Source organism: Sus scrofa, unplaced genomic scaffold, assembly GCF_000003025.6.
Source record: "Sus scrofa isolate TJ Tabasco breed Duroc unplaced genomic scaffold, Sscrofa11.1 Contig1293, whole genome shotgun sequence".
NCBI lineage: Eukaryota > Metazoa > Chordata > Mammalia > Artiodactyla > Suidae > Sus > Sus scrofa.
Genome location: NW_018084856.1, coordinates 138856 through 156870, shown reverse-complemented (window position 1 = coordinate 156870; position 18015 = coordinate 138856). Strand labels below are relative to the sequence as shown.

Below are 18015 nucleotides of genomic sequence, written 5' to 3'. Positions count from 1 at the left end.
TTTCCAGAATTACCTTTGTGTTTATCTCTTTGCTTGATAAGACTTTTTATTTTTTCAGTAGTTGTTTTGGAGATTCTATGAAAATATAAATATTTGCTTTGCATATGCTGATATAACTATGACTCAAGTAACATGGTACTCAGTCAAGTCCAGATCTTTGAAAGCATTTAGCAGAGAAATAGTGTGTTGGTAAATGTTTAACAACCAGTTCTCAGAAAAATATACACAGACATATTATCAACGTTACTAATATAATATACAATAATAAAACATACAGTAAACTTCACTGTAAGTTCTATATGCTCAGTTGACTTTCAAAGAATGGTTTCACTGACTTTCACCAAACTCATGACTATTTCCAAACTTTGGCTGCCAATCCACCACAATTTGACAAATGGCTTTGAATTTGACAAGGCACTCAAATGCACAATTATAGTCAGAAGTTTCAATATACTCAATAATTGGTATAAAAATGTTTATCTAAAAAACTAGTAAATATATAGGAGATTTGAACAAACATCAATCTAATTGACACTTTTAGAATATTCCACCCAATATCAAAAGAATACTCATTCTTTCCAGTAACACACAAAACATTATCATAATAGACCATAATCTGGGTGACAAAATGTCTCAAGAAATTCACAACACTCAAGCCATACAATGTATGTTTACTGAAGACTGTGTAATTAACATAGAAATAAATATCTAAAGATATCTGGAAAACCCACTAATATTTGAAAACTAATATATCAATATGTAATCTATGGGTCAAAGGAAATCAAAGAAAAATTAAAGGGCAGTTTAAATAAACTAACATGAAATTACAACATAACAAAATTTGTAGGGTGCAGCAAAAGCATTACTTTAAAAGAAACTTACAATTCCCTTGTGGTGCAGTGGTTTAAGGACCTGACCTTGCCACTGCAGCAGCCCAGGTCACTGCTGTGGCACAGGTGTGATCCCTGGCCCAGGAACTTCCACATCCTGCGGGCATGGCCAAATAAATAAATAAATGAAGTCTACTTTAAATCATCTTCCAAAGGCCTTTGTAGAAATAAAAGAAACTTAAGATTCTCAAATTATATTAGAAAAAAAGGAAATTTTCAGATCAATGATCTTAACTTTCCATCTCTATAAACTAGAAAAATAGGAGAGCAAATCAAACTCAAAGCAGCCAAATAAAAGGAAATAATAAAGATCAATGTGGAAATCAATGGAAAAGATAACAGAAAAGTAAATAAGAAAATAAGAAGGAAAATGAATCTGGCTCTTTTAGAGTGCCATTAAAACTGACAAATTTCTAGCCACATTGAGAGGGAAATTATTGAGTGAATAATGTGGAGACTGTGATTTTTATTTTTGTTTTTGGCCATGCCCAAAGCACGTGGAAGTTCCTGGGCCAAGGATCAAACCACACCACAGTAGTGATCTGAGCTGCTGCAGTGACAATGCTGACTCTTTAATCCTCTACATCATAAGGGAACTCCATAAGGTGGATATTTCGGACAATTTAGGCTGGTTAATTTAAAAACAAGTGAAATGGTAAAACTCCTTGAAAGACATAAATAATAAAAGTTCATTAAGAAAAAAATAAATATAATAGTCCCATATCCATTGTGGAAATTGCACATCTGATAAAAAAAAAAAAAAAAAACCTCTCAGTGAGTAGATCTAATGGCAAATAACCAAGGACATACAAAATATAATTTTAAAAAAGAAAAAGAAACTACAGCTAACATTTTACTTCACTGTGAAAACCTGAAGTATCTCAAACCAAGGAAAACATAAGACCTGGATGTTCACTCTTCACATGGTACTGTAGATCCTCATTTATACAACAAAGTAAATAATAGTAATAATAATAATGATATGAAAGCATTCATATTGGAAAGGAAGATGCAAAACTGAATTTATTTGCCAACAGCATAAACACCTACATAGAAAAGCCTATGACTTCTTGTTTTAGCTCCAACATGTAAAGAGCTTAGAAATTCTCACCTCTGCTTTACAACAAGAAAAAGGTGAAAAAAACTCAGTATTAATAACTTCATCTGGATCCAAAAGAGACATGAAGCTGCAGAGCAAACTGCACCCTAAAATCTGGAGCAAAAGAAGAATCCTGAGTCACAACTAAGACTACTTGCTCGTCACATGATACTGGCTGGAATCACGAGTAGGTAGGAACACTGTATTAGTAATTATGACACACTACTGGAGACAAGAGCTCATTATCATGAGAGTGAAAATTATCTAAGGATTGTCATAAAAAGGGGGTCCCCACTTTTTTGTAGGTTTTGCCTCCTCTAATCCCACCATGTTCTCAAGATGAAAATCTGAGAAAGATCACCTCCTGATTCAGACGAGAAAGGGGAACCATTCTGAAATAATCCCAGAATACTCTTCAGACAAAGGTCTACATTCCAAGGAAAAAGTTGTACCAGAAACACTTACAAAGGCCCAGAAACACAGGCACCCTAAAAGCCTGAGATTTAATCATAAGAATGCTATTCTTCTTCTATTCTCTTGTGCTATTCTTTACAACTTAAAACCACAACAACAGAAATCAAAGTATCTCCCTCAAAAATACTTAGTTTCAGAAGGAAATCTTTACAGTGGAGAGATCTGGATGATATCCGTTAACCAAGTTTAATAGAGTTAGTTAGCATCAGTGATAAGACATAAGGATATCATAGTCTCTCTAATATAACACACTGAAAAGGGCATACTCCCTCTGTAGTATTCTTCACACACACACAAAATTATAGCTTCATATAATTCCTAGAAAACATCACACAAACAAAATTGGGAGGTATTCTACAAAGTACATGACCAATACTCTTAAAATACGTGAAGGTCATGGAAAATGAGGAAAGACTTAGGACCTTTCACAGGTTAGGAAAAGCTTAGAAACCTGATCTCTAAAACAATGAAGGACTACAGACTTGACCCTCAACAGGTAAAGGGCATTGAGAGAAACATCGATGAAGTCTGAATAAAAGCTGTACTTTAACTATTAGTAGTGTAACAAAATTAGTTTCTTAGTTTTGCTAATGTTTCATGACTATATAAAAAGATGTTGCCCTTATAGAAAGCTGAGCAAAATATATAAAGGAGATCTGTACTATTTTTACAAATCTTTTACATCTAAATTTATAAAGATTTTTAAAATCTGGTGCTTAATCCCATCTTCCTAAATGTAAGAAACATTCAACTAGTCACAGACAAACTCCTAAAATTGCATGTGCTGTGGCTACACCTTCTCCCTCTTATTCAAAAAGGACATGTCTGTGGATTCCTTTCCATTTATCCAACAAGGGACACTTTGCTTGTTCCTATGCTTGGCTAAATGTAAATAATGTGGCAATAAACATGAAAGTGCAGATACTTGTCAAGTTAGTCTTTTTAGTTCCTTCAGGTAAATACCCAGAAATGGAATTTCTGCATTATATGGTAATTCTATTTTCAGTTTTTTAAACCCCGCCCACCCCCATACAGTTTTCCCTAGTGGCTGTACCAACTTATACACCACCAACAGGGCAAAAGAATTCCCTTTTCTCTACATACTCTCCAATACTTGCTACTTGGCGGGTTGATAATAGCCATTTTACCAAGGATGAGATGCCATCTCATTGTGGTTTTGATTTGCGTTTCCCTGATCATCAGGGATACTGAGAACTTTTCATGTACCTGTTGGCCATCTGTATGTCTTCTTTGGGAAAATATCTATTCAGATCCTCTGCCTACTTTCTATTTGGGTTTGGATTTATTTGGGTTTTGCTAGTGAGTTGTATGAGTTATTCATATATTTTGGATATTGACCCCTTGTCAGATACATGGTTTGCAAATATTTTTTCCCACTTTTCAGGCTACCTATTCATTTTTTTTTATTCTTTTGCTGTGCAGAAGCTTTTTTATTTTGATGTAGTCCCACTTGTTTATTTTTGCTTTTGTTGCTTATGCCAAAAAAGTGTGGTCAAGAACAAAGTCAAGGAGCTTTTCCTCTGTTTTCTTCTTTTTCTTTTATGAATCATTCATGAAAAAGTGACACTAAATAATTGACAAAAATATTCTTTCCAGGTGGATTTTTTTCCCAGAGGTTTGGTTCTATACCCTTTCTTTACTGTGAGAGGGAAGAAAGAAGGAAGAAGGAAGGAAGAAGGAGAAAGAAAATTCAGTCAAATATCACTGAGTATATCCACTGTTCAAATGTCAGAGATTTCCTGGCTGAGGTTGGTATAAGAATGAGATCATTCCCCCAGAGAGCCTCATGCTATTAGGTTTTATCTTGAATACCAATGCCTGATAATAGAGCAGTATTTATCATAATCACTACTTCCAGCCCTATAAATGGTCCCTATTATGCAAAGTAACAGCTATTGTTTTAGCTTTTATTTTCTTGGTAGAGCATTGACCACATAGTCTGGCATCCCCATGACACCATTAATTAATCCTGGAACTCATTAGCTGATTAAATTTAACTAACTAAAATTAAAGTGTAAAATACCCACACTTGGGTCACACATTTTAACTATTCTCTAAATCCAAGAATGCAGGTATCTATAACATTTTGTTAAAACTCTCAACTAACAATGCATAACCTTCCACAGAGAACCTCAGCTATACTTAAAAAAAAAAAAAAAAAAACACTCATCATCATTTGTACTATAGAATCACATAGGTTGGGATTTCTTCTATTTCCCAGTTAAATTTCTACCTCATATTCATGTTTTCTCATTAAAATTTGCAAGACAGCCAATGAGAGTCTCTCTTCTTTTAAAACAATAATTAGGAAAATAATTTGAAAAATAATCAAGGAAGAAATATTCTTTTCATTAGCCTTTCCCTTTGTGTCATGCAGAGTCTGATATTGTAGGTAGAATTCTATATCCTTCCCATACATATGGCTCCCAAGGGGACCTCATTAAAAAGTGTTGCTAAAATTAATTGCATTGTAAATGCACTAGTTTTTCTGTCTCCAGAGAGGTTTCTTTTATGTTTCCCTCAAAAACAAACTCTTCTGTGACCTTATACTCAAATATATATATATATACATATACATATATATAATATGTCTCTTTCTTTGGAGAAAACCTTCTTGGAAAACGTATATCACTGAGCAGTATCAGAAAAGTCATGAAACATATGACATTTAAATTTCCAAACAAAATATTTTTGGAAGTTGGGTCACTGGATTTTCTCATCCTTACGGACTGAGTATTTGACTGAGAAATGGATGGTTTATGACAAGGAATATCTGAACAAAAATCTTTAAATTTGAAATAGTGAGTACACAAATGTAAATTAGTTTATAAAATGTAGCAAATTGAAGGAAGCCTCTTCTACCTAAACATTATGTTTCTCTTCCTACAGATAATCAGAAAAATATTTCAGCTTAAACTATGATTTGGCTCCATCAAGGACTAGCATGAAAATATGTTTCTTCTTTATCTGCAATGTTAATTATCTTTCGAAATCATATAACTCTAAGGATTACTCTCTTTGAAATGCAGCATGGGGACATTATGTCAATTCTTGCCTTATTTTATCTCCCTACAACGTCCTAAATTTGTCACAGCTGAGCTCATATGTATATCACACTTGCCTCTGGAGGTAGAATTTTTTCAGCCAGGTCTAATCTTGTATGACCAAGTATAGTCATACCAGCCACAGGATGCATTATCCCATGTCTCTGTCATTTGCACAGTCCTAACAACCCACACTTTGATTCTGTTATGAAATCAGTCTACCCTCAGAGTTCAATTATCATCAATCTGCTAGAAAGTACTCTTTCTAGTACTGGTAGCAGGCACATCATGCTGAACTACACAGATAAGTATCTTTCAAGATATTGAGCATCTACCTCACTGGGATTCCAAAATTCGCATAACCTAAACTTCCCATTTTGTGGACAATCATTGTTCCTAGTATCTTTTTGTCAGGATTGACTGGTTCTGAATAGTTGAGGCATAAATGCAGAGCTAAACCCATACAGCTAAAGAAATATCTGGATTTTGAGGCCACTTCTAATCAAGGTTGCATACACATTACTCAATTATTAATGTGGCATTTAAATCATCAAAAAATTGAATCAGAATCAGTGTTAAGCACTAGGAATAATGCAGTGGCAGACAGACATGGATGCTAATACCTATATATACTTCTCATGTGACCTTGGGCAGGTTACATACCACCTCTGTACCTCAATTTCCTCAGCTGCAAAGTGAGTCTCTTAATAGGACCTACCAAGAACGTTTTGGGAGCAGAGGGTAAAATCCTGTCTAGATCTTTGCTATAATATTAATGATATTGATAAAAATAATAAAACTCTATATAGTGTGTTATGAGTCCTTACTGCTATTATTGCTGTTATGATCTTTCTTTCAATATACTTTCTTTCCTGATCACAAGCTTGAAAACTATGGTTTGATAAACAATGAAGTTCCATATTATTATTTTTGAAAGCAGAACTTGATAAGGGTTGTCATGAAATAAATTTCTGAAATAATTATTTAAGTCAGAGGAAATAATGTGATCTCTTTCATCGTTTACATGATTCACTACATTGAAGCAGTTCAACTGGAACTTTTACACTGTGGCTTTGTTTATTGATAAGGGCTAGCATTGTGCTGTGTCATCTTTAGTCAAAGAGGAGTGAGTAGGATCAATTTTCCATAAAGGCAGAGGGAACGGATTTCAATGAATCAATTAATAAATACAACATTTTCTGTTTAACTTTTTACTATGAATAGACCAAAACTTATTTAGAAAAACATTGCCTTCCAATTCAAAAATAAGTTTTCCAACAGCAGAATGGAATTTTATGGACATTACATTTTCAAAAATACTATCAACTCAATAACTTGTTTAAACTTCCCAATGAATGACTTCCCAATGAAGTATGCTAAGCAGTTCTATCATCATTACTCATTTTTAGGACTGTAAAAAAACAAACATCTGTGTGTAAAATAACTAATAAAAAATATACAGCAGGAAATTATCCAAGTTTTGATTAAACTCCAAGTTTTTAAAGTAATAAAACAGATAATTTTTTGCTACTAAATACATTCTAATAAGAGTTTGCGATTCTGACAGTAACAATTTTTTTCTTCTTGTTAATGCATGCCTTACTGTTCTTTGTGCAGAAGAAGAGCGCTATAAATGTATTAGGAAATCACATCAGGAGTTGATATCCACTCTTATTTTTACCTACAGATCTGCAGAATTCAGAGTTCAGTCATGCCAAATAAAACGACAATTAGAGAATTCATTCTTCTGGGACTTACGGATGACCCCGAGTTACAAGCTGTGATATTCTTCTTCATGTTGTTCACCTATTTATTAAGTGTAGGTGGAAACATGACCATCATCATCTTAACGCTATCAAATCTCTGTTTGAAGACTCCTATGTATTTCTTCCTCAGGAATTTCTCTTTCTTAGAAATTTCATTTACCACGGTCTGTATTCCTAGGTTTCTGATCAGCATTGCAACGGGAGACACAACCATTTCCTATAATGCTTGCATGACACAAGTATTTTTTTTAATCCTTCTGGGTTCCACGGAGTTTTTTCTTCTGGCTGTGATGTCCTATGACCGCTGTGTGGCTATCTGCAAACCTCTACACTACACAACCATCATGAGTCACAAAGTCTGCCACCAGCTTGTCATCAGCTCCTGGCTGGCTGGTTTCCTCATTATCTTTCCCCCAGTGATTATGGGCCTCCAGCTGGATTTCTGTGACTCCAACATCATTGACCATTTCACTTGTGACTCTTCTCCTATGCTACTGATTGCCTGAACTGACACAAAGTTTCTAGAGCTGATGGCATTTTTCTTAGCAGTATTCACACTCATGGTAACTCTGGCCTTGGTGATTCTCTCTTACACACTCATCCTCAGAACAATTCTCAAGATCCCCTCTGGCCAGCAAAGGAAAAAGGCCTTTTCTACTTGTTCCTCCCATATGATTGTGGTATCCATTTCTTATGGGAGTTGCATTTTTATGTACGTAAAAACATCTGCAAAAGAAGGTGTCGCTTTGAGCAAAGGGGTGGCAGTACTTAATACCTCTGTTGCTCCCATGCTGAATCCCTTTATTTATACCTTAAGGAACCAGCAGGTAAGACAGGCCCTTAAGGACATCACCCAAAAGATGTTATTATCAAACAAGCATTAATCACTATGAAATCTACAGCTGAAATCACAAATCAACCACACATAAATACCAATTACTGTTCTAGGTGGTAGGTATACAGAAGGGGATAAAGCATCAAAAAAGTTCTTGCTATTGTAGAGCTAGCTTACTTCTAGTGAGGGATAATACATATTAAGGTGTCAACCTCACAGAAAATTAAATTACCTAGTATTTTAGTAAGTGAAAATGCTATGAACAAAACTGAAATACTTTAAGGAAAGGAAGGTAGAATTCACATTAAATAGGGTGGTCAACGATTTCACAGGCATTTTACAGCTCCTTTTAAATTTCATTTTTCTATTTCCAAAAGTATTTCTCTGTATTCAGTAATTTTTTTTCCAATAATTTCCCCAGGTCCCTGTATTCATCTATTTCACACTGTCAAACACAGGGAAATGTGAAGTGTGACTGAGGTGAACATTGGTCTTAAATTTCAAAAGACAAGTAGAAAGTTCTAGATAGCCTGTTCAAACCCCACATGAAAATAAACGGTGCAAAATGAAGTTCACAACAACCTCCCACTAATGAATGAAATAAAACCTAAATTCAAGGCTTAGAAACCCGTGCTTTAGGATTATTTCTACCAAAGGACTCTGCCCCATCCCTCCTCTTATTTCCTTATTCTATTGAGTCAGATAGTCAGAATCTGTAAGGAGAAAAATAGCTGATAAATAATTATCTCCCAGTGATAATGGATTATTCAGCCTGTCCAGGTTACTTTCCTCCAGCCCTGCTTCATCAAAAATATTTATCTACATCTTCTCAGGCTACACATTTTCTATTGAACAGTAAACTTAAATTGTGATAGACTGCAGCAGTTTGGGAGGGTGATTTCTCCCAATGACTGATACAAACAGAAATAACTACTAATTATTAATAAAACAATTAATGACTTACTATCAGGAATGACTGCTTTTACCCTACATGCGGTGACTTTTTTTTGACATATCACATTATCAGAAAGTTTTAGCATTAAATAGACAGAGGTGGATAGTCATAAAACTCAGTTCATGAAATTACTGAAAATCAGTGCAGAGTGTTTACACACCTATTTAACACACATATAGGGCTAAGAGAACCCAATTTCATGGGTATTTAAATAAGAAGGGAAATTCAAAGACAATTCACACACCTTTGCTCTTTTCAAACGATCATGCTATTTAATTAGGAGGAATGAAAATATAGTAATTAGGAGTTCCCACTGTAGCTCAGCGGTAAGGAAACTGAATAGTATCCATGAGGATGCAGGTTCAATCCCAGGCCTTTCTCAGTGGGTTAAGGATCCGGCATTGCCGTGAGCTGTGGTGTAGGTAACAGATGTAGCTCAAATCCCAGGTTGCTGTGGCTGTGGCTTAGCCTAGCAGCTACAGCTCCAATTCAACCCCTAGCCTGGGAGATTCCATATGCCGCAGTTGCAGCCCTAAAAGCAAATATATATACATATATGAAAACAGTAAGACTAATACAAAGCTAATTACTGTAAAATCCTCTGAAATTCTAATATCATTTAAAATGTGAGCCAAACACAAATATAAGGTTACATACATTCCAAATACTGACAAAACTGTAAAATTGTATAATTACACGGCACCAATGTAATTATAGTACTATATAAAATATTAAAAATACTCTTGAAATCCTTAGGATAAAGTATTAATTAGCAAATGTTCATATGGCCACAGATAATATGAATATATACATGAATATATATATATTTATAATATGGAAGTAATTACTAAAAAACTAAAGTTTGAAGAGCTGTGGCTACAAAACACTCCCAAGACTTATTAATATCATATTAGATGCACAAACCATTTATTTATTTAAAGTATTTGTGTGTGTGATTCTACACACTGTAGTTTATTTTTTTCCTTTTTTTTTTTTTTTTTTTTTTTTTTGTCTTTTTAGGGCCGCACCCATGACATATGGAATTTTGCAGGCTAGAGGTTGATTCGGAGCTGCAGCTGCCAGCCTACACCTCAGCCACAGCAATGAGGGACCTGAGCTGCCTCTGCACCCTACACTGCGGCTCACAGCAATGCCAGATCCTTAACCCACTGAGCAAGCCCAGGGGTCGAACCCACGTACTCATGGGTACTAATCAGGTTCATTACTGCTGAGCCATGGCAGGAACTCCAACACACACTGTAGTTTATTAAAGCGTGCAGAGTTCACATGCAGGAACACAGTGGAAGGAACTTAAAACCCTAGTAAACTGAATGACTAGGCTCAGTGCTTTACATATAGTTTTTATATCCAAGAACAGAGCGTATAATCCCATATTTTTGTAGAAGATTGGTGTGGGGTATCATTTAATATTATCGGAGGGATTGAAAATCATTTTTAGTCTCCAGCATCAAAAAACTATTAAAGTGCTTAAAATAACTGAATTTTCCATATAGAGGGGATTATACATATACCGTGTTTGAGGAATAGCAGATAAAAGAGACTTGCCATGAACTTCACTTTCCCATGACTGTGGCAAATAATTACAAATAGGTTGAAAAATTCTTTCTTGAAGAATGAAGCTATGACTCCAGAATTCTCAACACACAGTCAGTATCCTAAGAGTTGAGCTTCATTTGAGAGGAGATTCATTTGCACTCTTGATGTAGTCCAACTTTCTCACTTGTGAGATAAAGAAAGTGAACCCAGAAAGGGGAAGGGAATTTTTCCAAGTGTCTCTGAATTGGTGCAAATTTCAATCTACATCCCAATTCAGTTAACTTTCCATGCACCATGCTGCCTACCAATTTGTTCCTTGCCTGGTCATGGCTTCTGAAATGACTTATACTTTCCAAACAAATTCTGCAGGCCAAAAATTAGGAGCACTTTATGGTAGCACATAGAACATCAAACCCAGCAAGAAGATGGTATGGAATGTCCCCCAAGTTGAGAAAACATCCCTCTCCCAGTTATTAGGAAATGTCTCCTAACAGTCGATCTTTATCCTAAACTAGTCAAGGGCTTTTTCTTAGATATCAGCCTTTTTCTCAATTCCCAGATAGGGCACTCACTGGCAGAAATCCAATCAGAAATGCACTTTGCTGAAAATCTTCAGGCACCTGACATCCCATGCCTACTTGTATCTCAAAGTTGCCCTAAATAAAGCCGGGAACTGTTGGATTTGCACAGCCCAGGTTCCAAATGCATTAATGTTTCCTCTCACTTCCTTCCAGTGCAACTGCCTGTAGAGATTCTCCAAGGAACACATGAAAGCAACCCCCTTGTTTTAAACTGTAGCAAGAACACTTAACATGAGATCTACCTTCTTAACAAATTTTTAAGGCTGCAGTACAGTATTATCAACTGTCGGCACAATGCTGGACAGCGGATCTCCTCCTGGTTATAGAATTACATAACATCTTGGAGGTTCACTGATTTTACAGCATGTGTCAAAATCTCCTTCCTTTCTAAGGCTGAACACTATTCATTGTACATTTACATGATGATTTCCTTATCCTTTCATCTGTTAGGCTGAATACAAAATACAGCAGTAAGGGGGTTGCCTTATTTTGGCTACTGTGAATAAGGCTGCAGTGAACATGGGAGTGCAGGTACCTCTTTGAGATTTTGATTTCAACTTTTTTTTTAATTTTATGGCCACACCCACAGCATATGGAAGCTCCCTGGCTGGGGATCAAATCCGAGCCACAGCTGAGATCTATGTCACAGTTGCAGAAATGCCAGATCCTTAATCCACTCCCCTGGGCCAGGGAACTGAACCACAGGGGGAGCTCCCTGACTTCAATACTTTTAAATAGACACTCAGAAGTGGAGTTTTGGATTATATGGCAATGCTATGTTTAATCAGGTGAGGAAACAACATACTGGTATCCAAGGCAGCTGCACCATTTTACGTTCTCACAAGAAATGCGCATGGATTCTAATTTTAGCACATGCTCCTCAATTTTTGTGATTTTCTATTTTTGTATATGTATATAATCTCCATTCTAAAGTGGAGGAGTGGTATTTCATTCTCCTTCACATTGGTAAGGGCTAAAGTATTCACCTTTTGTATGCTATTTGTGTTAAAACAGCCATTCTTACAAAAGTATGAGATACAAACAACCATTTCTTTAGAAAATGCTGTATGAATATGTTAAGTATGCAAAGTTATGATTAGTAACTACTTTTGTGGAAACTTACAAAAGATAATAGCACAATGATGCCAAGAGGTAAATATGTGTCTATGCATTCTAATATTATTTGTAATGTGGGAATTTGAAGTGCTCAACAAAGGGGGATTTGATTAATTGCAGAACATCCTTAAAATGAAACCGTATTTAGCTATTAAAGCTGAGCCTGGAAACGTATATTCTAATAGGCAATGGTTAACTATTGTGTAAAATGAAGATTTCCTAATTATCAAGTGCTTGAAATTATATGTGTGTATACACATATCACACAAAGACAACTTCTTTAAAAATAGAAAGATCTCTGTTGAGTTTTCTTAAGTTATATTTGTATTGACAGTAGTGATAAAGTCTCTAGTAATTCAATTATTAACTCAACCTCTGTTTTTCAAGTACCAGTATCAGATATACAAAAATAATTTAAATATCCTAGTTTTCACTTACATATGTTCAGTAAGAAGATACTATTTCAAAGAAGTTATATATTTCAGCATGGTACTTATTCACTGTGGAATGAACTGTGCCTAATTTGGTCATTAGTAATAGCTTTAGTACACATTAAAATGTATCTTGGGTTTTATACCAACACGTTAGAAATAATACAGAAACATAAAGGTAAAATTTCTGTTGTTTCTAACTTTAGATGTATACCAGAAATTTACCTCATCTGATGAAGGGAGAAATACTTTCTAAGGAAATGTCAGCTGAAATGATACAGCTCAAAAGATTTTAATAATTTTAAAATTATTTTATACAAAATGAAACCAGGTGTTTCTTCATTAATAGTTTTCTGCCTGTTTTGTCTTTCAGATTTTAAACAGATACCACACCGTGTTAAAAATTACGTATCAATCGTAGGAATAGTATCATCAGAAACTGTGGGTTTATTTTTGCTAAGCTTACCACCATCCCCCCACCCCACAGACCTGGGCATCTCCCTGCTGGATAATTTCCCCAGTCTTCTCCTGGGACACAGGTCCCATAATATCAATTAAAATATACTCACCAATGTTGCTCTTGTGCATGATTCATCAGTGACCTATTACTATTTTCCCAAAGGTCATTAAGAATTTATCTTGAAGAATATTTCTGAAGAAAAAATGTATTTCTATCGCATTACACATTAAAAGTGCTAGGTTTACTTTGCTCCTAAGGAAAATAAATGGCAATGGACTCTGTGAAATATCAGACCAGCTCATCAAAAAAAAAAAAAAAAATAGTGCTAGATTGTTTTTCTTTTATAACTTTCATATGAAAAGTTGTGTTAAAATAGCAAGTAGGACATTTTAGGATTTCAGATTTAGAACAATAATGAAGAAGAGCATGCAGAAACTTCCGCTAGATGTTTTAAGATGAAACTTGAAGGTTTTTATGAAGGAACATAGAGCTTTGTGGGAAGAGAGGGAAAAACAGTTATTTCTCCAAGAAGCATCAGGTTACTGCTTGTCTTTTAATCTATAATAATTGGGCACATTTAGTCTGTATTCAGTACTTCGCACTATTCATCCATCTTTTGACAATATGTAAGTATTTTCAGTTTATTTTTAACAGATGTTTCAACCTCTATTCATTAAAAGCATTGATTACTATCCCCTATTGACTTCTCTCTCCTTAAAATATATATATTTATTTATTATATATAGGATATAGAAACTATCCATAATATATGTATTAAATAGTTAAGTCAGTAAAGTTAAATGTAAAAATATTTCAAATGGTGATTTTTATCAATTAACAAAAACATGTAGACCATGGCCTTCTTTCCTTAATTCTGGTACATTTACAAGGTCTGATGCATATTCCTGGCACGGTAACCCAAGATAGTTCTAAATAACATATGTAAATTATCTAAATTCTATATATGAGTACTTCCAAACTTCATTAACATATTCTGTGAATGCATTTTTGATACTGAACTATTTATTAAATTTTGAAAAATTATTTTATCAGAGTTTTGAAACAATCAAACAAAAATCACTAAGTTGGAGTTCCCATTGTGGCTCATTGGAACTGAATCTGACTAGCATCCATGAGGATGCAGGTTTGATCCCTGCCCTTGCTCAGGAGGTTAAGGATCTGGCGTTGCCGTGAGCTGTGGTGTAGGTTGCAGATGTGGCTCGGATCTGGTGTTGCTGCAGCTGTGGCATAGGCCAGTGGCTATAGCTCCAATTCGACCCCTACCTGGGAACTTCCATATGCCTCAGGTGTGGCCCTAAAAAGACCAAAAAAAAAAAAATCACTAAGCTAATTGCATTTTCCTGAAAAGACAACTTCTTTAGGTAATCAAGAATAAAAATAGGGGATAAGAGGCTCCATTAATTTCTGGAAATAGAATGGAGTAGCAGATACAGATTCTATTTACATAAACCATTGTTTAATATAAATTAAAGCGTATAATACATTAATGACTTCATCTCCAGATTTTTTACAGAGAAAAGGGCAATAAGTAAAACAACAATATTTAGACTATTCACTGGAAAATATTAATTAGGGCTGGGCTGATCACTGATTTTCATCATAGGTAAGAATTTTATGCCTGGAAAAGCTAACATAAGAAAAGCATAATTTCCTCTATATTTTAGCTAAACAATGAAGCATGAAAAGAGTTCATGTTCAATCACTATATTTCCCAAGTAACAAGAGAAATAAATGGAGGCAGAGTAAACACAGAGCAATGAACCCGAGGGCATTATGCAGAGTAACAAGACTGATATTAAGCAGAAAGCACAACTGCAAGATGTATTTACAATTCGGCAAAATAGAGAATGTATATACAGAAGGCCATATACTTTCTATGAAAATGCAATTATTATAAAAAATAATTAAAAAGAGTTGCAGACTATTGATGCTTGACTAATTGATTATTATTGTCCGTCTTGATTTTGTCAGTAAGATTTGTCAAAAATCAACCACCAGAGAGTTGCTGTCATGGCTCAGCAGAAACAAATCTGACTAGTATTCATGGGGACGCAGGTTTGATCCCTGGCCTAACTTAATGGGTTAAGGATCCGGCATAGCTGTGGTGTAGGTAAGAGACACGGCTCGGATTTGACATTGCTGTGACTGTGGTGTAGGCCAGCAGCTGCAGCTCTGATTTGACCCCTAGACTGGGAACCTCCATACACTACTGGTGTGGCCCCAAAAAGACTAAAAAAAAAAAAAATCAACCACCAGAAATGAGAAACAGAACATCCGTGACCGAGTTCATCCTCCTGGGTCTGACCGACAATCCAGAACTACAGGCTGTGATTTTCTTCTTTTTACTTCTCACCTATGTGCTGAGTGTTACTGGAAACCTCACTATCATCGTTCTCACCCTGCTGCATTCCCACCTGAAGACCCCCATGTATTTTTTCCTCAGGAATTTCTCCTTCTTAGAAATCTCATTTACGTCCGTCTGTAATCCGAGATTTTTGGTCAGCATTCTAACAGGGGACAAATCTATTTCCTATAATGCTTGTGCTGCTCAGCTCTTTTTCTTTATCCTCCTTGGCTCAACAGAGTTTTTCCTCCTGGCCTCAATGTCCTATGACCGTTACGTGGCTATCTGCAAGCCCCTCCACTACCCAACCATCATAAGCCACAAGGTCTGCTACCAGCTCGTAGGCAGCTCTTGGCTGGCGGGTTTCCTGGTGATCTTTCCACCACTGACCATGGGGCTGCAGCTGGATTTCTGTGACACCAACGTCATCGACCACTTCACCTGTGATTCTGCTCCTTTACTGCACATCTCCTGCACAGACACAAGCACTCTAGAGCTCATGAGCTTTGCTCTGGCTGTGCTGACTCTCATGTCCACCTTGACGCTGGTCATCCTCTCCTACTGCTACATCCTCAGGACGATGCTGAGAATCCCCTCAGCCCAACAGAGAAAAAAGGCCTTTTCAACCTGCTCCTCCCACATGATTGTTGTCTCCATCTCTTATGGAAGCTGCATCTTCATGTACGTGAAAACCTCAGCAAAGGAGGGGGTTGCTTTGACAAAGGCGGTGGCCCTGCTCAACACCTCTGTGGCTCCTATGCTGAATCCATTTATTTACACCTTAAGGAACCAGCAGGTGAAACAGGCATTTAAGGACCTTACAAGAAAGATACTTTCCTCAAAAACACTGATCTAACAATTTATAACCAAAACACACAGCAATTGTTAGCAGAGAACCAATAAAGAATTCATTGTTTTATTTCTTCTATTCTCTTAACTTTTACCCCTTTGCAGAAATATAACAACTTACGGTATTTTCCTTTTTTTTTTTTCTAATCTTTTTAGGGCCATACCCATGGCATATGGAGGTTCCCAGGCTAGGGGTCTAATCAGAGCTGTAGCCGCTGGCCTCCACCAGAGCCACAACACCACCAGATCAGAGCTGTGTCTGTGACCTACACCACAGCTCATGGCAACACCAGATCCCTGACCTGCTGAACAAGGCCAGGGATCAAACTCGCAACACCCATGGTTCCTAGCTGGATTCGTCTCCGTTGTGCCACTGCAGGAACTCCTGCTTATGGTATTTTCAATTCAGTTTTTATGTTACATGTACTATTCTCCTTATATGAATTTAAGCACAAAATCATTACGAAATGATCTGTAGAATTTTCCTATGATATAACACAAAGAAATGACTAAAGTCAGTTTTTATATTAACCTATGTACCTCAAATAATACACATTGTGATACTTATCACAATCTAATTTATTCAAACAGCATATAGCATTCATATTTTTAAATTATTAAATCATATAATGTATAAATGAAGGTACTTACATATATATGTATTTACATATATATTTATTTAAATACTTTTTATTTATTTATGTGAAGGTATATATATATATATATATATACACACACACATACACACACACTGCTTTAATGTTTTTTTCCTTTAAATTGACACTTATTTCATGGAATATAGGAATATCTGATATATAAACAAACATAAAATTTTATGTGTCAAACAATGTTGATTAGGGGACATTGATTTTTATATAGATCAAGGAACTTGCTTCCCAATTTACCTAGTTTCAATATAAAACAGAAAAACTGAATCATATATCTGTCATTGTTATGGCAAAACAGTAAGATATTAGAATAGCTTTTAGCTGTTTTTCTCTTCTTTAAAGCAATTTGCTGCATTAATGTTAAGTAAGAATAATAAAATAATATAAAAAACTGTATCATTAAGAAGAATTTCATGATTGCAGATGGTTTCTAATTAGTTATTACATAAAGGAAAGACACTAGCATGTAATGACTTTTCCATAAAGCAATTCCACTGAGAGCTAGCATTTGCCTTGGTAATGATGCCCTCTTGAGACCTTTACCCAAGATTGTGGTTAATAATACTCTAACCACAGAATATACACGTTAATAGTATTGCTTCTTCTCTTTCTTAGTTGTCTCAGCATAGTTTTGGTAGATTCACCTATGGGAGTATGTTGAATTATACTGTTGCGAAATGCAGATTAAAAACTAAAATCATATTAAAGAAAAAAAAAGTTTTACTGGATTGACAATCTTTGGATGATTTGTAAAGTCCATTTAATTCTCTTAGCTCAGGAACCAGAAAGAAGGATTCATATGTGATATAACTTATTGTTGCTTCATCTCACTCGTACATGCACCTCTTTTTCTCATTTTTTCTACATCATGGTTGTGTTTGAATGTTTTCCTTCTTCCTTAATA

General features: G+C 35.5%; 1 protein-coding gene and 1 pseudogene across 1 annotated transcript; both read left to right on the top strand.

Moving 5' to 3' along the window:
- The first annotated feature begins 3494 nt into the window (after nucleotides 1-3494).
- LOC106507487 lies at nucleotides 3495-9064 on the top strand (annotated as a pseudogene).
- Nucleotides 9065-15462: 6398 nt separating this feature from the next.
- Nucleotides 15463-16634, top strand: LOC100620182 (olfactory receptor 6C76-like). Its single transcript, XM_003355443.2, has one exon. The coding sequence runs from the start codon at nucleotides 15509-15511 to the stop codon at nucleotides 16448-16450; it is 942 nt and encodes a 313-aa protein (XP_003355491.2). The 5' UTR covers nucleotides 15463-15508; the 3' UTR covers nucleotides 16451-16634.
- Nucleotides 16635-18015: the final 1381 nt, after the last annotated feature.